Source organism: Mytilus edulis, chromosome 2 (genome assembly GCF_963676685.1).
Source record: "Mytilus edulis chromosome 2, xbMytEdul2.2, whole genome shotgun sequence".
NCBI lineage: Eukaryota > Metazoa > Mollusca > Bivalvia > Mytilida > Mytilidae > Mytilus > Mytilus edulis.
This window is the reverse complement of record NC_092345.1, coordinates 36,875,028-36,901,821: the sequence shown is the minus strand read 5'-3', so window position 1 is coordinate 36,901,821 and position 26,794 is coordinate 36,875,028. Positions and strand designations below refer to the sequence as shown.

The 26,794-nt window shown below is 35.4% G+C and overlaps 1 protein-coding gene across 1 annotated transcript in view; it reads right to left on the bottom strand.

Moving 5' to 3' along the window:
* Positions 1–5,768, bottom strand: part of LOC139512129 (choline transporter-like protein 2) — a 40,206-nt gene extending 34,438 nt beyond the window's left edge. Inside the window, exon 1 of the mRNA XM_071299523.1 lies at positions 5,614–5,768. Within this exon, the coding sequence (XP_071155624.1) occupies positions 5,614–5,656 (43 nt within the window). The 5' untranslated portion in view covers positions 5,657–5,768. The remainder of the gene's footprint in view (positions 1–5,613) is intronic.
* Positions 5,769–26,794: the final 21,026 nt, after the last annotated feature.

Below are 26,794 nucleotides of genomic sequence, written 5' to 3'. Positions count from 1 at the left end.
AAATCTAAAATATGATTTTATTTGTTCAATCATTAATGAAAGTGAAATAGTGAAATAATAATTTGCTTTTATCAGCTAAAATGGTTCAATTTTGTCAAATTAAGCTAACAAACATTGATAATGAATTATTCACTTACAAGTCAATAATTCGACCTCATTAAATCTGTATTCAATGGACTCCAATTTAACCCCGTAGAAAGAGATAGAATAACGCATGCATTGTCCGTGTACGTTATTTAAAGGAAAAGAATGTCAACATTGAAAGTGAAACAAAGGTAAATAATTAGATTAACTGATTCGATCCACAAAAAATCATTCTTTTATAGGCAAAAACAATGATAAACATAGATTTTTAATCTAATACAAAATTTAACAGACCTATAAAAATCCAATTGCACAATTAAGTTGCTTAATCTATTTTTATCTATGTTTATGTTTACATCACTTATATAGTCATAGAAGGTCAACTCGATAGTATATTAGATGGCCTCTTGGCTAAAATTCACACGAAACGAAGCTACATCTTATTGAGACCATGTCATGTTAATTGATTATTTTATACTTTTGATAGTTTAGAAAATTGTTTTACATTGTAATAAATAAAATGAGAATTTGCGTCAAATCAGTGAACATGAATTCGGCTGCTAGTGCCCCTTTAAGCAAGAAGATGGTTTAAAAAAGAGTAGCCAGATCAACATGGCCCTTCCACAGCACTTGAGGTCACCTTCAGTTTTTTTGGAGAGGGTTTTATAAATCAATCTAGAGTTTTTTTTGGTATTTTGTGAATTATTGTTTTTCTGTTGTTTTTTTTTCTTTTGGCTACATGTATATGATGGTTTTTTTTAGTCATTTTGTTGTCTTATTATGATGTTTCTTTCTATTGTATTATTTTGTGTTTCTTTCTATTGTATTATTTTGTGTTTCTTTCTATTGTATTATTTTGTGTTTCTTTCTATTGTATTATTTTGTGTTTCTTTCTATTGTATTATTTTGTGTTTCTTTTGACAACTGTGTAAGGTTTCCTTCTATGACTTGGTTTTTGATTGCCAAGCTTCTAATAATTCTATGTAAATTTAACACCAAAGCTTTCAAATGTTAAGAGTGAGAGTTTCTGATGAAGATAAACCCAGAAAAGCTTCATAATTAAAAAGTTATTTACATATTGTGATTTGTCACATTTCTACATAAATTAATTATCATTATTATTTATAAATATTTATTTATTTCACACATCCTGTTTGTTTCAATAAATCATTTATGACGTATCACTACTATAAATAAGGAATGGCCTGCACTATAACAAACATTATATATATAGAGAGGATTACAAATTTTTAATTATTATTATAACAATATTCAAGAGAAAATCCTTGTTTTTGTTTTATGTTCATAATGTACAAATGCAATGATTATGAATCTTCCTGAGAAAACTTCGCTTTATAAATTTAATGTATAACCTGATTTATATGAATCAGCACACTTGACTATTTATGACCATTTTAAATTTGTACTATACAAAGGGGGTCTCATTGGGGGGTTTCGATCCCGTATCCCGCTTACACTATGTACGTAAGCAATTCTCATTTTTTTGTCATTTCACGGGTCCCGCTAGACCTCATTTCCCGTTTTCACGACACAATAATTTGACTTTCCCGTGTCACGCTTACCAAAAATCAGCAATCCCGCGTCACGCTTAGACCCCAATGAGACCCACTACAAACTACTTTATATTTAACTGTTGAATGACACGTGCACTATCAAAAAATATACCGTAGTCAACATATTTTGTTGGACAAACACTGAACGTACAAGTGGGTACAATGTAAAGTACTCCACGACATTGAAAGAATTTAATTAGAATTATATGTATGTTCAATGTTATAAAGTTTGACAAAAGTAATGGATGCTTAAAAACTGTGTACTGGGCTGTATCTGTGTAACAATATTCAAAATGCTGTAACATTTACAACTACTTATTCAATTTATATCTGGCATATTTGGTGTTTTTCCATACAATACAATGTAAAATATTTTGCCCCATAACACCCATTTATTTTTTCATATAAGACTTAATAGCTCATGAAAGGTCATTTACCAAAATTTTAGAAGATTCTTAATTTTCTTTTTTTTTTTTTTGAGACCTAATAATAACAATGCAAATATAAGGTAAAAGTCCGAGTCAGCCTTTTCCCGCCATATTTTAAATCTCAAATATCTCGAAAAGGAGGTCCATGACCTATCAATATTTTTAGCTTATTTTTATCCTTAATTGATGCTCTACCAGCTTATAGTATCAATTTTAACTTCTTAATTTATTAATTTTCACCTAACCTCACCTAATTAAGTACATCCTTAAGGATGTTCGAATTCGCTTGTCATGTTTTGGAATTTTTGTCAGATTTTCAGAATCCTCTGGTTTTATACATTTGAATGCATTAAAAAAAAATCCCCATTGACCCCCATTTTTCTTTTTTTCAATCTTTTACATGTATAATGATAAGCCATCTTTTAAAGTCTTATAAAAAAAAATTATTAGTTTTTGAGAACTTAAACTTGTCAATGATAAAGCAATGAAAAATCAAGAGAGAATATTTTCCCACCAAAATTTCAATGGCTAATATCTTGAAAGCAAGCACAATTGACCTATATATTTTTTTCGCTCCTTTGATTCCTTTATTGATCCCTTATTAATATAAACTAGTGTATTGAAAAGCTTATTATTTTGAAACTGAGAAACAAACTCCCTTAAATATCCAAAAGAGAATTTAAATCTTTAAAAGGTCATTTATAAAATAGTTCATGGAGTTCATTTTTTCTAAATGAACAATGAATTCAGGAAATAAACATTTACTGTATGAATAGGAATTAAAAGTATGTTTTATGAATGATAATTTGACTGCAATTGTTACAACAACTTTCATTTCCTTTACACATAGTTAAATATAATAGATATAAACTTGACAGAGGAAGTGTGATTGAGATCTGTTTTATATAATGAACATTATCATATTAAGGGGGTTGGAGGGGTCCTGATCCCTAAATTCCGAGGTCCTGAATTTAAAGAAATTTAAATCCTGACATCCTGAAATTAGAAACAAGAACTCCCGGATCCTGAAATCCCGAGCTTGAAAACACCCTATCCCGATGTCCAGAAAAAGGTCCAGTCCCGCCTCTCATATACAAATGTAAAAATAAGAATAAGAATATTTTATTTCCAATTAAAGGGCCCTATAGAGAGCTTTCATGACATTACATACAAGTACGTAAGATTAGACATAAATTAGAGACATATAATATATAGGAAAACAACATTGTTTAATACTATTAAAAATGCTATAAAAGGCCAGGACAGAACCAGATAATACAATTTACATCTTTAAATTATACCATTTAAAATTATATACCACTCAAAATATGTATATTTGTGGCTAATTTGCATTTATTATTTTTGAACTTCTCCTTATCTCTAGATTTTGAGATAAATACTTTCCTAAACATTTATACACATTTAAATTTTCTTGTGTAAATAGCCATAAAAACTTTGAAAAATTGTCTAAAGATTGAAAATTATTACAATTTAGAGAAATTTCAGTAAAAAACTCATTTCTGTTATCAATATATCTGTATATAGTGGACATTCAGTTACAAAGTGTATCTCATCTTCAACTTTATTTAAAGTACAGTATAAACATTTTCTCAGTGTCCTATTCACATAAAGTTTAGCATATCTATCAGTCTCAATCCTTAATGGATGAGCGCTTATTCTAATTTAACAGATTGATTGTCTTAATCTAAAATCTTTTCAATTGTACTGTATCTTTAATTTAGTTTCCCTGTTTTTTGCTTTTATGCTGTTATGTTTCATTTGGTCCTACATGTATGACTATAAATGTAAACCTGGATTTATGCATCTAGCCATTTTGTTTTTGACGGTTTAACTTTGGATATTCCTGGTGAAGGTACAAAAATGTAGGTCCTGACGTGATATTCAGACAGAAAGAATTTTTTACGCTGTTGTTTATTTAATTATGTTAACCTTTCACTACATGACAAAGACTTTGTCATTTACAATGTACATGTAATTTTACTTAATTTTTACTTTAATGACTTTAAAGTCATTCGTTAGTAAAAAAGTGTAAACTACAAAAACACAGATGAACATACACATGTATAGTATGTACTATCAAAGACAAATACTTTTTTGATGACATTTTTAATAAATTTACTATACATGTAAATCTTGACTACACTGTACATCTTTTTTTGTTGGCATCTTTCATGATCAAATGTTAGATCAATTTGTGTGTGTGCTTGAATGGTTTTAGCCAGTTGTGTTGCATGTCTTAATTCTGTATGCATGTTTACACAGTTTTGACTACAGGATCCCAAATATTTTAATTTTACATATTAACCTACATTTACATGTACACTGTGTCACATGTACATGTATTATGTCTGATTGGGTTGCTACAAATGTAAATGTGATCAACTTTGTCAATATATATGAACTATTAATTACTGACAAACTAGATGTAGCTTTTAAACCTGTTTTTAATAATCCATTAATTGTTTAGGAATAATACCTGTTCCAAGTCGATCAGGAGTAAAGCAGTTGATAGCATTTGAAATTGTCAGTTTTATTGACTTCCACTTTTAAAATTCAATGCCTCAGAGGAAGGCACTTTTGTGACAGAACTCCCCCATCTTGAGCTTCATTTAGGTAATGGCAGATTTGTTTTACCTCCAAACTTTGTCTAGGTCAGCTTCCCCCTTATTTTTATTAAATCCTGGACCGGTGACACAAATGCCTAGACTGTTTAATAATTTAATTTGACATGCTACATGTACATGTACATGTATCTGATATTCTAACATGACGTCCTTCAAACGTTTTGAGTACACACCCGTGGTAAAATATTAATATATTGCAAGGGCTGTTCCGATTGTACTCCCACGTCATATGCTTTTTTATGAATGAGGTACCCGACGTCATATAAAGATGACGTAAGAATATAAGCAATTTATGGGAAAATACACGCTTGTGAAACCGAAAATCATCACAACAAAGAAACGTAAACAAACAATACTAAAATCTGATACAAGCGAATTATTTTTATACATATAATACATTTAAGTACATCCAAAACTAATCTAATTACGTTATTGAAAATAGATTAAGCATGTCACTACTTCAGTTTGTTCTGTTCTTTTAAATTACATCAATTTAAGTGTGCGTTTATTTATGGGAACGGCAAATATTGTCATCCACCTAGAGCGCTTCGATCCAAAAGAATATTTATCCTATTAGAATCGAAATGATTCATCAAGGGGTAAAATATTTGTCATAAAGCGCCAACCTGTGGTAAAATCACGATATATATCCAAGCCCCCATGAATTATTTCTTAATTTTACAGTATTGTTCTTATGTAGGAGCATAGGGGCCAACCTGACTAAACCCTTTTCACTCATATTTTTTTTTTGTCGTTTAGGATACATGTATACTGTTAATGTTATACAGTTATAGAATTTAGAAATCTCAGGTTTCGTTTTTGATTCTCTACTGAACAAGTGTTTTTTCTGATTCATTATGACCTAAATGGTAAATATATTACCGTTCAGTTCAATTTCTTCATGATCTTTGTCTTTAGAACCCATTTAAAACATGTATTTGCAATCGAAATTAAGATCCGTGTTCGAACTGCTAAACGTGTTATTGTTTTCTTTTTTTTACCTGAGTCACGTGATCAAGGTGTTTCCGGAAGCAGACACAAAAACGGCACAACTAGGAAAAATATCCGGAAAAGAAATCTTTGCTGACTGTTTAATAATGACTGATTGATGGTTGTCTGCTTGGCTTTCAAAGAACAGTAAACTAAAAGTACATGTATTTACATGGAGAGACCAAATTAAAAAAAAAAAGACATGAGACAGACTCTGCGAAGTTGTATACCTGTAAAATAGCAATGAAATTTCGAATGCCAGACGGACATGTTGGGTCTGGGAACAGTAACGTGACGGTACCCAAATTGCACCTATTTTGACAGTTTTTTCATCTACGTTTTTTTATGATGAAAACAAAAATGTCCATTCTGTGTTTATTTTGTAGCCCTATCCTTCTTTATTATAAAGGTACACCAATTTGATTTTTATTCCACATGGAATCATAGAAAAATTGGTCTAAACTGACCTCCAAACCATCAATGATTCTGAAATGAGGAGTACCCAAATTGCTTCCATGCCTAAATTCACATAGTCAAAAGTCTAATAACAGAGCTTTTGTTTAATTTCTTTAAATATTTTGAACAATTGGATATTAGTCCATGTTTACTCTTCATTATTTTTTAATGGATACTTGTAACATATTGTATTTGCTCATTTTAAAAAGATGACGTTTTGATGACGTCGCATGGCGACGTCTCAGTACATTTTGCTTTTTCAGTAAATACTTCATCTGTTGATAGATACTGTGAACGTTTTGTGCATATCTAAATAGTTTTACCTATGTTGAAAGATGTGCTTAGTATATCATAAAAAAACAAATTGTTATATCTATATATGTTCCTGGTTGGGTAGGGTAAAAAAAAAATTGCATTGAATCAAACCATCTCTGAGCCCCTTATAATTAGCTTACAAGAAAACAAAGAACATGCCAAAAAAAATGGTCGGCACTTAAAGTTAACCAGTGACATCATAATCATTTTGACTAACAAATGTCCACAAAGCTCGTCATATCGGAAAACTGAAACTATACCTTTGACGTTAGACAAGACGGAACATAATTAAAGGGAAACAAAATCCGACATGGAGACCCGGAGTACAGGTAACTACAACATGCATAAGTATTTAAAGTCAACTGAGCAAGCTACTTCCATTTCATTTCCATTTTTCCACATCTCTGATAATCATATAAGCGATGTAAACATAGATGTAGATACAAAAAGACCACTGCAAGCGAATTCGTGAAATTGAATTTTTCTAGGTCGGTTTGATTTCATATTATAGATTAGAAATATATGTTTATCATCGTTTTTACCTGCATAAGAATGATTTTTTTTGTGGATCGAATCAACTGATTTGTACTATACAAATCCTTGATCGAATCAGTCAATCACAAATGATTTACCTTTGTTTCACTTTCAATGTTGACATTATTTTCCTTTAAATAACTTTACACCCACAATTCATGCAGTATCCATATCTAACTAAGAGGTTAAAATGAAAACGGATTCATAAGGTCGAATTATTCACTTGCAAGTGAATAATTCATCATCAATGTTTCTTAGTTTTAATATGACAAAATAATTATTGAACAATACTGTCTGCTAAAATCGAATAATTATTTCACTATTACACTTTCATTAATGATTTCACAAAAAAAACCCACCATATTTAAATTTTTTATATATTTCATAGCTAGTGCCCCTTTAATTACATTTAAAAAAAACCAGCACTAATTCGAATTTTGAATTTCAATACATTAATAATTTCTTAGGCATAACAATAAAACAAAAGATACAACGAGAATCAGTGCTCCCCCGCATGACTGAATTGTAAAAATTATACGTGACAAGACATGTTTATCACTGCGGTTAAGGAGCGAAGTCAGAAAACATCGCTTTTAGTATTGGACCCAGAAAAAGACGTTTGCATTTGTTTCTTAAAGCGGGGTTCACACATTACCGAGTATTGCTACCGTTTGAGATGAGACAGCGATACGACACGAAAAGTGAAAAATTCGGATTACTATCCTCAATTATCTGGAATGTTCTATCATTTTCTGAATGCAGTCGTTTAAACATCATTTTTTTAAATGTATATCTATTAAAATAAAAAAATTGCGCTATTTACGTTTTCATGAAAATTGGCACACATTATCTTCTCGCGTAATGAAACCAAATGGCATTTTAAAAAGGAGGGGTCCATGAACTCGTTTTCAAGTTAAAAAAGTCTGAATGATAAAAATCAGTCGAAAACTGAATCTTTTCCAGATAAGTCATAGTTTGACGTCGCGAAAATAACAATTTACGTTAGCAACGTTATTATGATATCACCTGTAACTGTATCGTATGCCCTTAAAATTGCATTTCCCTATTGCGGTAATTACAGAGACGGTGAAACATGTTCCTACTATTATGTTTCTTTTTCCAAATATCGTTAAAAATAAATGGATCGCATTTGCAGAATTTAGTCAAAGATGACTCTCTCCCTGTTCTTTTCATGTTGATAAGAAAAACAGTTCAAAGTGATTTTGTTGTAAAATATATTTCATAAAATTATATATCAGAGACGACAATTTATTGATTCGTAATTGTGCATGGTCATCCTTGTAAATCGGTAACATAATTTGTCTAGACTAAAAAAAATGTCTTTGGTCTGAGTTGAGACTGGTATGGGATATAATAGTCTCAAGTTGGAGTTGTATAAGAATAGATGACGTGGGTTTAATCTGGACATATTATATATATAATAATCTTTATTGCAAAATTACACCCATGAGGGTCAAGCAATACAATCAAACAATAATTTTATACTATACAATGCAATACAGTGAAATACAATGTAATACAATGAAATACAAAATAATACAATACAATATATAGAATAATAGAACATTAGAGTTCAATTATAAATGTATGTAAAAAACACCATGATCATAACCTTGCCTGACACGGGTCTGACTCCCTCAGTTCTAAAGACTGTTTAATGAAGACTATTATAGATCATTATAGTAACGTTAGTATAATAGTCCAAGGTTTAATGAATCATCGGGGTTCCCGGAAGACCAATAACGCTATGGGTTTTGTAAATTGTTTGAGGCCGTACGGTTACCTTTAGTTGCTCACAATCTTGTTCAAATATGTTCTCTATATATAATTCTCTTCTCTTTTGTATGTGTTTGTTTGTGTGCGCTTCACCTTGCACATGACCTTTTATAACTCATTATCTTAGATGCTCATAAACAATAACAAGATTGTTATTGGCAGGAAATGGCCACAGCTTTTAATTAACAGATATGATATATATGTACTATTATATGAAATGCAATTTGTGATATGATATATGTACTATTATATGAAATGCAATTTGTGATATGATATATGTACTATGGGCGTCAAGTTGGTTACCTATTCCCTATTCCCTATTCGTTACCTATTCCCTATTCCCTATTCGTTGCCTATTCGTTACCTATTCCCTATTCCCTATTCGTTACCTATTCCCTATTCCCTATTCGTTGCCTATTCGTTACCTATTCCCTATTCCCTATTCGTTACCTATTCGTTACCTATTCCCTATTCCCTATTCGTTACCTATTCGTTACTTATTTGATTTTTAATATCCTTCCCCCTTTTTAATTATGGCATGGAATAGTTTAATATGGCTGCCGTAACCATGGAAACGGCACAATTGTGAAAAAAATGAGTTTTTGGTTTTTGGTGAACTGTTTGGATATGCTTCAACTCAGAATCATCATATTTTAAAACAATGTAGGTGCCCACTATATACAGGTGTTGGATGATTTTGGCGATCATTGGAACTACTATGTTGCCATGGAAACTACACCAAAATTTTCAAAATTCTAAAAATGCTCAAAACTTCATGAAACTTCACAGTAATGATGAGCAACATTGGAGTTGGAATTTCCAAAATAGGTCTTGTTACCATGGAAACAATGCAAAAAGGTCAAAAATTTCAAAAATAAGAATTTTCCGCAAACTGGATGAAACTTTACAGGAATGGTTACTGGCATAGGCAGAGTTGGATTTTGAAGTTAGAATTTTCAAAATGGCCGCCGTAACCATGGAAACAGCAAAAATATCAAAAATTCAAAATGTTCAAACTTAATGAAACTTTGCAAAAATGTTACTAGACATCTGTAGATGCTCTCTTTGACTTTGGAATTGTCAAAATGGCTGCCGCTCACCTGGTAATAGGGGGAAGGGGTGCCTTCCGTTATTGCTAGCAATTACAAATCTAGTTGTTAATAGTCTTACATATGGTAATAGTTCTGAAATGGTTGAGGTAAAATGATCTTTTTATGACTTATTTATATGTGTTTGTGCTCAACCGATCCTTTTACTTCATGTTCGATACGCATTTGTTCCTTACTTGTTGTTTTATACGTTCTACCTTTTAACTGCTTTATGTCCGTATGTTTGAAGATGGATCTTGGTTCGACGGGATGAAATCACCGTGTTAGCGCTTGCTAAAAAACGAAGATGTGGTATGATTGCCAATGAGACAACACTCCACATTAGACCAAAATGACACAGAAATTATCAACTATAGTTCACTGTACGGCCTTCAACAATGAGCATAGCCCAAACCGTGTAGTCACCTATAAAAGGCCCAGACATGACAACCTCATACAATTCAAACAACAAAACTGACGGCCGTATTTCATATACAAAAAAATAAACGGAAATATGTAACACAAAAACAAACGATAACTACTTAATTTCAGGCTCTTGTCTAGGGACAGGCACATACTTACATAATGTGGTAGAGTTAAACATGTAAGCAGGGTGTACATCGTTTCGGAGCATGCTATTACCTTGTTTAATTCGTTCCATCACTCGCTTATAATTCGCTTATAATACGTGTATCTTACGTTGCACCTTTTAAAACATGATTTTCAATTGTTTTGTTGTCTCTGGTGGAAGATTTGGGCTCTTAGAGGTGATATAACTCTATAAGTGCATTTGTATCCGTTCCAGCGGTCGGATAATACCCTGTTAAATATTCGTTACTAATTCGCTTTTAAAAAGTTTGTTGTACGTTGCACCTTTTAGAAAAGGATTTCCAATTGTGTTCATATCTCTGGTGGTAATAATGTGTTCTTATAGATGAAATACCCCTATAAGCGCATATGTACTCGTTCCAGCGATCGGTTAATACCCTGTTACCTATTCGTTACCTATTCGTTACCTATTCACTTATAGTACGTTTGTTGTACGTTGCACCTTTTAGAAAAGGATTTTCAATTAAATTCATATCTCTGGTGGTAACAATGTGTTCTTAGAGATGAAATGACCCCATTAGAGCGCATGTACCCGTTCCAGCGCTCGGTAAATAACCTGTTACCTATTCGTTACTTATTCGCTTTTAATGCGCGGGGAATACGGTGCACCTTTAAATAAATCGTGTTTTAATTGTGTTCATGTCTCTGGTGGTAACAATGTGTTCTTAGAGATGAAATGACCCCATTAGAGCGCATGTACCCGTTTCAGCGCTCGGTAAATAACCTGTTACCTATTCGTTACTTATTCGCTTTTAATGCGCGGGGTATACGGTGCACCTTTAAATAAATCGTTTTTTAATTGTGTTCAGGTCTCTGGTGGTAAGAATGTGTTCTTAGAGATGAAATTACCCTATTAGCGCGCATGTACCCGTTCCAGCGCTCGGTTAATACCCTGTTACCTATTCGTTACCTATTCGCTTATAATACATTTTTTTATACGTTGCACCTGTTAGAAAAGGATTTTCAATTATGTCCAGGTCTCAGACGGTAACAATGTGTTCTTAGAGATGAAATGACCCCATTAGAGCGCATGTACCCGTTCCAGCGCTCGGTAAATAACCTGTTACCTATTCGTTACCTATTCGCTTTTAATGCGCGGGGTATACGGTGCACCTTGAAATAAATCGTGTTTTAATTGTGTTCAGGTCTCTGGTGGTAAAAATGTGTTCTTAGAGATGAAATTACCCTTTTAGCGCGCATGTACCCGTTCCAGCGCTCGGTTAATACCCTGTTACCTATTCGTTACCTATTCGCTTATAATACATTTTTTTATACGTTTCACCTGTTAGAAAAGGATTGTCAATTATGTCCATGTCTCAGGTGGTAACAATGTGTTCTTAGAGATGAAATTACCCTATTAGCGCTCATGTACCCGTTCCAGTGCTCGGTAAATAATCTTGTTACCTATTCGTTACCTATTCGCTTTTAATGCGCGGGGTATACGCTGCAACTTGAAATAAATCGTGTTTTAATTGTGTTCATGTCTGGTGGTAACAATGTGTTCTTAGAGATGAAATGACCCCATTTGAGCGCATGTACCCGTTCCGGCGCTCGGTAAATAACCTGTTATCTATTCGTTACTTATTCGCTTTTAATGCGCGGGGTATACGGTGCACCTTTAAATAAATCGTTTTTTAATTGTGTTCAGGTCTCTGGTGGTAAGAATGTGTTCTTAGAGATGAAATTACCCTATTAGCGCGCATGTACCCGTTCCAGCGCTCGGTTAATACCCTGTTACCTATTCGTTACCTATTCGTTACCTATTCGCTTATAATACATTTTTTTATACGTTGCACCTGTTAGAAAAGGATTTTCAATTATGTTCAGGTCTCAGACGGTAACAATGTGTTTTTAGAGATGAAATGACCCCATTAGAGCGCATGTACCCGTTCCAGCGCTCGGTAAATAACCTGTTACCTATTCGTTACCTATTCGCTTTTAATGCGCGGGGTATACGGTGCACCTTGAAATAAATCGTGTTTTAATTGTGTTCAGGTCTCTGGTGGTAAGAATGTGTTCTTAGAGATGAAATTACCCTTTTAGCGCGCATGAACCCGTTCCAGCGCTCGGTTAATACCCTGTTACCTATTCGTTACCTATTCGTTACCTATTCGCTTATAATACATTTTTTTATACGTTTCACATGTTAGAAAAGGATTGTCAATTATGTCCATGTCTAAGGTGGTAACAATGTGTTCTTAGAGATGAAATTACCCTATTAGCGCTCATGTACCCGTTCCAGTGCTCGGTAAATAATCTTGTTACCTATTCGTTACCTATTCGCTTTTAATGCGCGGGGTATACGCTGCAATTTGAAATAAATCGTGTTTTAATTGTGTTCATGTCTGGTGGTAACAATGTGTTCTTAGAGATGAAATGACCCCATTTGAGCGCATGTACCCGTTCCAGCGCTCGGTAAATAACCTGTTACCTATTCGTTACTTATTCGCTTTTAATGCGCGGGGTATACGGTGCACCTTGAAATAAATCGTTTTTTAATTGTGTTCAGGTCTCTGGTGGTAAGAATGTGTTCTTAGAGATGAAATGACCCTATTAGCGCGCATGTACCCGTTCCAGCGCTCGGTTAATACCCTGTTACCTATTCGTTACCTATTCGCTTATAATACATTTTTTTATACGTTTCACCTGTTAGAAAAGGATTTTCAATTATGTCCATGTCTCAGGTGGTAACAATGTGTTCTTAGAGATGAAATTACCCTATTAGCGCTCATGTACCCGTTCCAGTGCTCGGTAAATAATCTTGTTACCTATTCGTTACCTATTCGCTTTTAATGCGCGGGGTATACGCTGCAACTTGAAATAAATCGTGTTTTAATTGTGTTCAGGTCTCTGGTGGTAAGAATGTGTTCTTAGAGATGAAATTACCCTTTTAGCGCGCATGTACCCGTTCCAGCGCTCGGTTAATACCCTGTTACCTATTCGTTACCTATTCGTTACCTATTCGCTTATAATACATTTTTTTATACGTTTCACCTGTTAGAAAAGGATTGTCAATTATGTCCATGTCTCAGGTGGCAACAATGTGTTCTTAGAGATGAAATTACCCTATTAGCGCTCATGTACCCGTTCCAGTGCTCGGTAAATAATCTTGTTACCTATTCGTTACCTATTCGCTTTTAATGCGCGGGGTATACGCTGCAACTTGAAATAAATCGTGTTTTAATTGTGTTCATGTCTGGTGGTAACAATGTGTTCTTAGAGATGAATGACCCCATTAGGGCGCATGTACCCGTTCCAGCGCTCGGTAAATAACCTGTTACCTATTCGTTACTTATTCGCTTTTAATGCGCGGGGTATACGGTGCACCTTTAAATAATTCGTTTTTTAATTGTGTTCAGGTCTCTGGTGGTAAGAATGTGTTCTTAGAGATGAAATTACCCTATTAGCGCGCATGTACCCGTTCCAGCGCTCGGTTAATACCCTGTTACCTATTCGTTACCTATTCGTTACCTATTCGCTTATAATACATTTTTTTATACGTTGCACCTGTTAGAAAAGGATTTTCAATTATATCCAGGTCTCAGACGGTAACAATGTGTTCTTAGAGATAAAATGACCCCATTAGAGCGCATGTACCCGTTCCAGCGCTCGGTAAATAACCTGTTACCTATTCGTTACCTATTCGCTTTTAATGCGCGGGGTATACGGTGCACCTTGAAATAAATCGTTTTTTAATTGTGTTCAGGTCTCTGGTGGTAAGAATGTGTTCTTAGAGATGAAATTACCCTTGTAGTGCGCATGTACCCGTTCAAGCGCTCGGTTAATACCCTGTTACCTATTCGTTACCTATTCGCTTATAATACATTTTTTTATACGTTTCACCTGTTAGAAAAGGATTTTCAATTATGTCCATGTCTCAGGTGGTAACAATGTGTTCTTAGAGATGAAATTACCCTATTAGCGCTCATGTACCCGTTCCAGTGCTCGGTAAATAATCTTGTTACCTATTCGTTACCTATTCGCTTTTAATGCGCGGGGTATACGCTGCAACTTGAAATAAATCGTGTTTTAATTGTGTTCAGGTCTCTGGTGGTAAGAATGTGTTCTTAGAGATGAAATTACCCTTTTAGCGCGCATGTACCCGTTCCAGCGCTCGGTTAATACCCTGTTACCTATTCGTTACCTATTCGTTACCTATTCGCTTATAATACATTTTTTTATACGTTTCACCTGTTAGAAAAGGATTGTCAATTATGTCCATGTCTCAGGTGGTAACAATGTGTTCTTAGAGATGAAATTACCCTATTAGCGCTCATGTACTCGTTCCAGTGCTCGGTAAATAATCTTGTTACCTATTCGTTACCTATTCGCTTTTAATGCGCGGGGTATACGCTGCAACTTGAAATAAATCGTGTTTTAATTGTGTTCATGTCTGGTGGTTACAATGTGTTCTTAGAGATGAATGACCCCATTAGAGCGCATGTACCTGTTCCAGCGCTCGGTAAATAACCTGTTACCTATTCGTTACCCATTCGCTTTTAATGCGCGGGGTATACGGTGCACCTTGAAATAAATCGTTTTTTAATTGTGTTCAGGTCTCTGGTGGTAAGAATGTGTTCTTAGAGATGAAATTACCCTATTAGCGAGCATGTACCCGTTCCAGCGCTCGGTTAATACCCTGTTACCTATTCGTTACCTATTCGTTACCTATTCACTTATAATACGTTTGTTGTACGTTGCACCTTTTAGAAAAGGATTTTCAATTGTGTTCATGTCTCTGGTGGTAACAATGTGTTCTTAGAGATGAAATGACCCTATTAGCGCATATGTACCCGTTCCAGCGCTCGGTTAATACCCTGTTACCTATTCGTTACCTATTCGTTACTTATTCGCTTTATATACGTTTGTTGTACGTTGCACTTTTTAGAAAAAGATTTTTACTTGTTTTCATGTCTCTGGTGATAACAATGTGTAATTAGAGATGAAATGACCCTATTAGCGTGCATGAACCCGTTCCAGCGCTCGGTTAATACCCTGTTACCTATTCGTTACCTATTCGTTACCTATTCACTTATAATACATTTGTTGTACGTTGCCCCTTTTAGAAAAGGATTTTCACTTGTGTTCATGTCTCTGGTGGTAACAATGTGTAATTAGAGATGAAATGACCCTATTAGCGTGCATGTACCCGTTCCAGCGCTCGGTTAATACCCTGATACCTATTCGTTACCTATTCGTTACCTATTCGTTACTTATTCGCTTTATATACGTTTGTTGTACGTTGCACTTTTTAGAAAAAGATTTTTACTTGTATTCATGTCTCTGGTGGTAACAATGTGTAATTAGAGATGAAATGACCCTGTTAGCGCTTATGTACCCGTTCCAGCGCTCGGTTATTACCCTGTTACCTATTCGTTACCTATTCACTTATAATACGTTTGTTGTACGTTGCACCTTTTAGAAAAAGATTTTTACTTGTGTTCATGTCTCTGGTGGTAACAATGTGTAATAAGAGATGAAATGACCCTTTTAGCGTGCATGTACCCGTTCCAGCGCTCGGATAATACCCTGTTACTTATTCGTTCCTTATTCGCTTTTAATGCGCAGGGTAAGTATACGTTGCACCTTGAAATAAATCGTTTTTTAATTGTGTTCATGTCTTTGGTGGTAACAATGTAATCTTAGAGACGAAATGACCCTATTAGAGTGCATGTACCCGTTCCAGCGCTCGATTAATACTAGTATCCTGTTACCTATTCGTTACCTATTCTTTACTTATTCGCTTTAAATACGTTTGTTGTACGTTGAAATCCTTTTCTAAAAGGTGCAACGCACAACAAACGTATTATAAGTGAATAGGTAACGAATAGGTAACGAATAGGTAACAGGGTATTAACCGAGCGCTGGAACGGGTACATGCGCGCTAATAGGGTCATTTCATCTCTAAGAACAAATTGTTACCACCAGAGACATTGACACAATTGAAAATCCTTTTCTAAAAGATGCAACGTACAACAAACGTATTATAAGTGAATAGGTAACGAATAGGTAACAGGGTAATAACCGAGCGTTGGAACGGGTACATGCACGCTAATAGGTCATTTCATCTCTAATTACACATCGTTACCACCACAGATATGAACACAAGTGAAAATTCTTTTCTAAAAGGTGCAACGTACAACAAACGTATTTAAAACGAATAAGTAACGAATATGTAACGAATAGGTAACAGGGTATTAACCGAGCGCTGGAACGGGTACATGCGCTCTAATAGGGTCATTTCGTCTCTAAGATTACATTGTTACCACCAATGACATGAACACAATTAAAAAACGATTTATTTCAAGGTGAAACGTATACTTACCCCGCGCATTAAAAGTGTATAAGGAACGAATAAGTAACAGGGTATTATCCGAGCGCTGGAACGGGTACATGCACGCTAATAGGGTCATTTCATCTCTAAGAACACATTGTTACCACCAGAGACATGAACACAATTGAAAATCCTTTTCTAAAAGGTGCAACGTACAACAAACGTATTATAAGTGAATAGGTAACGAATAGGTAACGAATAGGTAACGAATAGGTAACAGGGTATTAACCGAGCGCTGGAACGGGTACATGCGCGCTAATAGGGTAATTTCATCTCTAAGAACACATTCTTACCACCAGAGACCTGAACACAATTAAAAAACGATTTATTTCAAGGTGCACCGTATACCCCGCGCATTAAAAGCGAATGGGTAACGAATAGGTAACAGGTTATTTACCGAGCGCTGGAACGGGTACATGCGCTCTAATGGGGTCATTTCATCTCTAAGAACACATTGTTACCGTCTGAGACCTGGACATAATTGAAAATCCTTTTCTAACAGGTGCAACGTATAAAAAAATGTATTATAAGCGAATAGGTAACGAATAGGTAACGAATAGGTAACAGGGTATTAACCGAGCGCTGGAACGGGTACATGCGCGCTAATAGGGTAATTTCATCTCTAAGAACACATTCTTCCCACCAGAGACCTGAACACAATTAAAAAAACGATTTATTTAAAGGTGCACCGTATACCCCGCGCATTAAAAGCGAATGAGTAACGAATAGGTAACAGGTTATTTACCGAGCGCTGGAACGGGTACATGCGCTCTAATGGGGTCATTCATCTCTAAGAACACATTCTTACCACCAGAGACCTGAACACAATTAAAACACGATTTATTTCAAGTTGCACCGTATACCCCGCGCATTAAAAGCGAATGGGTAACGAATAGGTAACAAGATTATTTACCGAGCACTGGAACGGGTACATGAGCGCTAATAGAGTAATTTCATCTCTAAGAACACATTGTTACCACCTGAGACATGGACATAATTGAAAATCCTTTTCTAACAGGTGAAACGTATAAAAAAATGTATTATAAGCGAATAGGTAACGAATAGGTAACGAATAGGTAACAGGGTATTAACCGAGCGCTGGAACGGGTACATGCGCGCTAATAGGGTCATTTCATCTCTAAGAACACATTCTTACCACCAGAGACCTGAACACAATTAAAAAACGATTTATTTCAAGGTGCACCGTATACCCCGCGCATTAAAAGCGAATGAGTAACGAATAGGTAACAGGTTATTTACCGAGCGCTGGAACGGGTACATGCGCTCAAATGGGGTCATTTCATCTCTAAGAACACATTGTTACCACCAGACATGAACACAATTAAAACACGATTTATTTCAAGTTGCAGCGTATACCCCGCGCATTAAAAGCGAATAGGTAACGAATAGGTAACAAGATTATTTACCGAGCACTGGAACGGGCACATGAGCGCTAATAGGGTAATTTCATCTCTAAGAAGACATTGTTACCACCTGAGACATGGACATAATTGACAATCCTTTTCTAACAGGTGAAACGTATAAAAAAATGTATTATAAGCGAATAGGTAACGAATAGGTAACGAATAGGTAACAGGGTATTAACCGAGCGCTGGAACGGGTACATGCGCGCTAAAAGGGTAATTTCATCTCTAAGAACACATTCTTACCACCAGAGACCTGCACACAATTAAAACACGATTTATTTCAAGGTGCACCGTATACCCCGCGTATTAAAAGCGAATAGGTAACGAATAGGTAACAGGTTATTTACCGAGCGCTGGAACGGGTACATGCGCTCTAATGGGGTCATTTCATCTCTAAGAACACATTGTTACCGTCTGAGACCTGGACATAATTGAAAATCCTTTTCTAACAGGTGCAACGTATAAAAAAATGTATTATAAGCGAATAGGTAACGAATAGGTAACGAATAGGTAACAGGGTATTAACCGAGCGCTGGAACGGGTACATGCACGCTAATAGGGTAATTTCATCTCTAAGAACACATTCTTACCACCAGAGACCTGAACACAATTAAAAAACGATTTATTTAAAGGTGCACCGTATACCCCGCTTATTAAAAGCGAATAAGTAACGAATAGATAACAGGTTATTCACCGAGCGCTGGAACGGGTACATGCGCTCAAATGGGGTCATTTCATCTCTAAGAACACATTGTTACCACCAGACATGAACACAATTAAAACACGATTTATTTCAAGTTGCAGCGTATACCCCGCGCATTAAAATCGAATAGGTAACGAATAGGTAACAAGATTATTTACCGAGCACTGGAACGGGTACATGAGCGCTAATAGGGTAATTTCATCTCTACGAACACATTGTTACCACCTGAGACATGGACATAATTGACAATCCTTTTCTAACAGGTGAAACGTATAAAAAAATGTATTATAAGCGAATAGGTAACGAATAGGTAACAGGGTATTAACCGAGCGCTTGAACGGGTACATGCGCACTACAAGGGTAATTTCATCTCTAAGAACACATTCTTACCACCAGAGACCTGAACACAATTAAAACACGATTTATTTCAAGGTGCACCGTATACCCCGCGCATTAAAAGCGAATAGGTAACGAATAGGTAACAGGTTATTTACCGAGCACTGGAACGGGTACATGAGCGCTAATAGGGTAATTTCATCTCTAAGAACACATTGTTACCACCTGAGACATGGACATAATTGAAAATCCTTTTTTAACAGGTGAAACGTATAAAAAAATGTATTATAAGCGAAAAGGTAACGAATAGGTAACGAATAGGTAACAGGGTATTAACCGAGCGCTGGAACGGGTACATGCGCGCTAATAGGGTCATTTCATCTCTAAGAACACATTCTTACCACCAGAGACCTGAACACAATTAAAAAACGATTTATTTCAAGGTGCACCGTATACCCCGCGCATTAAAAGCGAATAAGTAACGAATAGGTAACAGGTTATTTACCGAGCGCTGGAACGGGTATATGCGCTCAAATGGGGTCATTTCATCTCTAAGAACACATTGTTACCACCAGACATGAACACAATTAAAACACGATTTATTTCAAGTTGCAGCGTATACCCCGCGCATTAAAAGCGAATAGGTAACGAATAGGTAACAAGATTATTTACCGAGCACTGGAACGGGTACATGAGCGCTAATAGGGTAATTTCATCTCTAAGAACACATTGTTACCACCTGAGACATGGACATAATTGACAATCCTTTTCTAACAGGTGAAAAATATATAAAAATGTATTATAAGCGAATAGGTAACGAATAGGTAACAGGGTATTAATCGAGCGCTGGAACGGGTTCATGCGCGCTAAAAGGGTAATTTCATCTCTAAGAACACATTCTTACCACCAGAGACCTGAACACAATTAAAACACGATTTATTTCAAGGTGCACCGTATACCCCGCGCATTAAAAGCGAATAGGTAACGAATAGGTAACAGGTTATTTACCGAGCGCTGGAACGGGTACATGCGCTCTAATGGGGTCATTTCATCTCTAAGAACACATTGTTACCGTCTGAGACCTGGACATAATTGAAAATCCTTTTCTAACAGGTGCAACGTATAAAAAAATGTATTATAAGCGAATAGGTAACGAATAGGTAACGAATAGGTAACAGGGTATTAACCGAGCGCTGGAACGGGTACATGCGCGCTAATAGGGTAATTTCATCTCTAAGAACACATTCTTACCACCAGAGACCTGAACACAATTAAAAAACGATTTATTTAAAGGTGCACCGTATACCCCTCGCATTAAAAGCGAATAAGTAACGAATAGATAACAGGTTATTTACCGAGCGCCGGAACGGGTACATGCGCTCAAATGGGGTCATTTCATCTCTAAGAACACATTGTTACCACCAGACATGAACACAATTAAAACACGATTTATTTCAAGTTGCAGCGTATACCCCGCGCATTAAAAGCGAATAGGTAACGAATAGGTAACAAGATTATTTACCGAGCACTGGAACGGGTACATGAGCGCTAATAGGGTAATTTCATCTCTAAGAACACATTGTTACCACCTGAGACATGGACATAATTGACAATCCTTTTCTAACAGGTGAAACGTATAAAAAAATGTATTATAAGCGAATAGGTAACGAATAGGTAACGAATAGGTAACAGGGTATTAACCGAGCGCTGGAACGGGTACATGCGCGCTAAAAGGGTAATTTCATCTCTAAGAACACATTCTTACCACCAGAGACCTGAACACAATTAAAACACGATTTATTTCAAGGTGCAGCGTATACCCCGCGCATTAAAAGCGAATAGGTAACGAATAGGTAACAAGATTATTTACCGAGCACTGGAACGGGTACATGAGCGCTAATAGGGTAATTTCATCTCTAAGAACACATTGTTACCACCTGAGACATGGACATAATTGACAATCCTTTTCTAACAGGTGAAACGTATAAAAAAATGTATTATAAGCGAATAGGTAACGAATAGGTAATGAATAGGTAACAGGGTATTAACCGAGCGCTGGAACGGGTACATGCGCGCTAATAGGGTCATTTCATCTCTAAGAACACATTCTTACCACCAGAGACCTGAACACAATTAAAAAACGATTTATTTCAAGGTGCACCGTATACCCCGCGCATTAAAAGCGAATAAGTAACGAATAGGTAACAGGTTATTTACCGAGCGCTGGAACGGGTACATGCGCTCAAATGGGGTCATTTCATCTCTAAGAACACATTGTTACCACCAGACATGAACACAATTAAAACACGATTTATTTCAAGTTGCAGCGTATACCCCGCGCATTAAAAGCGAATAGGTAACGAATAGGTAACAAGATTATTTACCGAGCACTGGAACGGGTACATGAGTGCTAATAGGGTAATTTCATCTCTAAGAACACATTGTTACCACCTGAGACATGGACATAATTGACAATCCTTTTCTAACAGGTGAAACGTATAAAAAAATGTATTATAAGCGAATAGGTAACGAATAGGTAACGAATAGGTAACAGGGTATTAACCGAGCGCTGGAACGGGTACATGCGCGCTAAAAGGGTAATTTCATCTCTAAGAACACATTCTAACCACCAGAGACCTGAACACAATTAAAACACGATTTATTTCAAGGTGCACCGTATACCCCGCGCATTAAAAGCGAATAGGTAACGAATAGGTAACAGGTTATTTACCGAGCGCTGGAACGGGTACATGCGCTCTAATGGGGTCATTTCATCTCTAAGAACACATTGTTACCGTCTGAGACCTGGACATAATTGAAAATCCTTTTCTAACAGGTGCAACGTATAACAAAATGTATATTAAGCGAATAGGTAACGAATAGGTAACGAATAGGTAACAGGGTATTAACCGAGCGCTGGAACGGGTACATGCGCGCTAATAAGAACACATTCTTACCACCAGAGACCTGAACACAATTAAAAAACGATTTATTTAAAGGTGCACCGTATACCCCTCGCATTAAAAGCGAATAAGTAACGAATAGGTAACAGGTTATTTACCGAGCGCTGAAACGGGTACATGCGCTCTAATGGGGTCATTTCATCTCTAAGAACACATTGTTACCACCAGACATGAACACAATTAAAACACGATTTATTTAAAGGTGCACCGTATTCCCCGCGCATTAAAAGCGAATAAGTAACGAATAGGTAACAGGTTATTTACCGAGCGCTGGAACGGGTACATGCGCTCTAATGGGGTCATTTCATCTCTAAGAACACATTGTTACCACCAGAGATATGAATTTAATTGAAAATCCTTTTCTAAAAGGTGCAACGTACAACAAACGTACTATAAGTGAATAGGTAACGAATAGGTAACGAATAGGTAACAGGGTATTAACCGATCGCTGGAACGAGTACATATGCGCTTATAGGGGTATTTCATCTATAAGAACACATTATTACCACCAGAGATATGAACACAATTGGAAATCCTTTTCTAAAAAGTGCAACGTACAACAAACTTTTTAAAAGCGAATTAGTAACGAATATTTAACAGGGTATTATCCGACCGCTGGAACGGATACAAATGCATTTATAGAGTTACATCACCTCTAAGAGCCCAAATCTTCAACCAGAGACAACAAAACAATTGAAAATCATGTTTTAAAAGGTGCAACGTAAGATACACGTATTATAAGCGAATTATAAGCGAGTGATGGAACGAATTAAACAAGGTAATAGCATGCTCCGAAACGATGTACACCCTGCTTACATGTTTAACTCTACCACATTATGTAAGTATGTGCCTGTCCCTAGACAAGAGCCTGAAATTAAGTAGTTATCGTTTGTTTTTGTGTTACATATTTCCGTTTATTTTTTTGTATATGAAATACGGCCGTCAGTTTTGTTGTTTGAATTGTATGAGGTTGTCATGTCTGGGCCTTTTATAGGTGACTACACGGTTTGGGCTATGCTCATTGTTGAAGGCTGTACAGTGAACTATAGTTGATAATTTCTGTGTCATTTTGGTCTAATGTGGAGTGTTGTCTCATTGGCAATCATACCACATCTTCGTTTTTTAGCAAGCGCTAACACGGTGATTTCATCCCGTCGAACCAAGATCCATCTTCAAACATACGGACATAAAGCAGTTAAAAGGTAGAACGTATAAAAAAACAAGTAAGGAACAAATGCGTATCGAACATGAAGTAAAAGGATCGGTTGAGCACAAACACATATAAATAAGTCATAAAAAGATCATTTTACCTCAACCAATTCAGAACTATTACCATATGTAAGACTATTAACAACTAGATTTGTAATTGCTAGCAATAACGGAAGGCACCCCTTCCCCCTATTACCAGGTGAGCGGCAGCCATTTTGACAATTCCAAAGTCAAAGAGAGCATCTACAGATGTCTAGTAACATTTTTGCAAAGTTTCATTAAGTTTGAACATTTTGAATTTTTGATATTTTTGCTGTTTCCATGGTTACGGCGGCCATTTTGAAAATTCTAACTTCAAAATCCAACTCTGCCTATGCCAGTTACCATTCCTGTAAAGTTTCATCCAGTTTGCGGAAAATTCTTATTTTTGAAATTTTTGACCTTTTTGCATTGTTTCCATGGTAACAAGACCTATTTTGGAAATTCCAACTCCAATGTTGCTCATCATTACTGTGAAGTTTCATGAAGTTTTGAGCATTTTTAGAATTTTGAAAATTTTGGTGTAGTTTCCATGGCAACATAGTAGTTCCAATGATCGCCAAAATCATCCAACACCTGTATATAGTGGGCACCTACATTGTTTTAAAATATGATGATTCTGAGTTGAAGCATATCCAAACAGTTCACCAAAAACCAAAAACTCATTTTTTTCACAATTGTGCCGTTTCCATGGTAACGGCAGCCATATTAAACTATTCCATGCCATAATTAAAAAGGGGGAAGGATATTAAAAATCAAATAAGTAACGAATAGGTAACGAATAGGGAATAGGGAATAGGTAACGAATAGGTAACGAATAGGGAATAGGGAATAGGTAACGAATAGGCAACGAATAGGGAATAGGGAATAGGTAACGAATAGGTAACGAATAGGGAATAGGGAATAGGTAACGAATAGGCAACGAATAGGGAATAGGGAATAGGTAACGAATAGGGAATAGGGAATAGGTAACCAACTTGACGCCCATATATGTACTATTATATGAAATGCAATTTGTGGTACATGTAGATCTTTGAACTAAAATTAACTGATAAAAATGCATATGTGTCTTTGAAAATGTTATTATATGATGATCGCCGAATATGTTTGAGGTGGCAGACCATATATGAAAACGGGAAGTTCAAGATAAGCTATTAACCCTGGAAATCAGAGGCTAATGCTATCATACGATTACAATAAGTCTGTAAACTGCAAACTATGTTATCTAAGCGCAGCGAAATCTGCCACAAATCAAGCGACTAACCCTGGATATCAGAAGTTATCGCCACCAACGCAAAGTTTACATGTTTGAATGTAGATTTCTATCCAAGTTATCCATTCAATTTCTATATGCATGTAAGTCCACTCCTCGCCCACGATTCGTCTTTTTTCTTGAATGACCGTCTCGTCATTAAAACTTTTGTACATCTTTCCACATTGAGTGATGCTTTAATCTATGTAGACAATACAATTCTGAAATAAACAAACAAAACAAAACAGCAGTATCTTCCGTAGGAATTGCATTCTACTAATTTAAGGGTGGGTGGGCGGGTTTTAGAAGATAGATCTATGGCTAAAAATGCGTCTGCTTTTCCTAAATGTCGACGTCAAAAGGAGGATTATGGGTAAATCAATTACTTGCAAAGATCGGTAATCCAACTAGAAACCAAATACTATTACTTGACGAAGTAGTATAAAGACGGACAGTGGTATGAGCACTACCGATAACTGATTTAAAATTTAGATTTTAATATCACGACGTGCTTATTATATAAATGATTGATTGGTTGAGGTTTAATGTCACGTTCAGCACTAGTCTTCCATGCTATTTTGTGGCGGTCAGTCTGCATTGACAGAGGCGGCCGGAGTGTCTCGGATAGAATCATTGACTTTCGGTAATCCTTGTCAATAAAGATTAGAATCGAGCACACCTACCATGTGCGGTATTCAAACTCACAACATAGTTCTGTCACGAAATGGAAGTTCCTTCATAATAAGTAACAATAGAAAAAAGTATGGAGGAAATTCATTACTTCTATTTGAACAAATATTACAGTACATGTTCCTAACGGTATTTATAAATGGTAAAGCATATTTGTTCCAACATATATTTTGACATTTCTAGAGGAGCATCCTTTAGGTGGAACAAATATATGTTTACAGTTTGACTTCTTAGACCACTCGGCCATCGAGGGCCCGTTTGTTTGTAAAGCAGTGCAAAGACAGGAGTCGGTTTCACACAAAACTGGAGACTTAGATTGATCCTAAGTCATAAACAATGCAGTATTATGGCAAGCCGTTTTACTATTTATTCGAATTTCAAGATATCCCCTATAATATATCTTATATCTTATATAATATATAAGATGTCTTATATAATATATAATATATCTCCTTTAATATATAAGATATCCTTTATGATTTCATTTTTATAAGATATCTTTAATGTTATATGAGATATATTTAATGTTATATAAGATATCTTTAATGTTATATGCGATATCTTTAATGTTATATAAGATATCTTTAATGTTATATGCGATATCTTTAATGTTATATAAGATATCTTTAATGTATATAAGATATCTCATAAATAAAATTGAGAATGGAAATGGGGAATGTGTCAAAGAGACAACAACCCGCCCAAATAAAAAAACAACAGCAGAGGGTCACCAACAGGTCTTCAATGTAGCGAGAAATTCCCGCACCCGGAGGCGTCCTTCAGCTGGCCCCTAAACAAATATATACTAGTCCAGTGATAATGAACGCCATACTAATTTCCAAATTGTACACAAGAAACTAAAATTAAAATAATACAAGACTAACAAAGGCCAGATATGATATCTTATATACTTTATAAGATATCTTATAAAGTATATGAGATATCTAATAAACAATTTTTATATAAGATATCTTATATAATTTATGAGATATCTTATAAAGACAATTATATAAGATATCTGATAAATTATACGACATATCTTATAAACTATATAAGATATCTTATAAACTATATAAGATATCTTATAAACTATATAAGATATCTTATAAACTATATAAGATATCTTATAAACTATATGAAATATCTTATAAACTATATAAGATATCTTATAAACTATATTAGATATCTTATAAAATATATAAGATATCTTATAAAGTTTATGAGATATCTTGAAGTAAGAATAAATAGCAAAACGGCTTGCCATACAGTATACTTACGATCAATCTTAGTCGATTAAAATTTTATTTTTGTGCCAGACGCG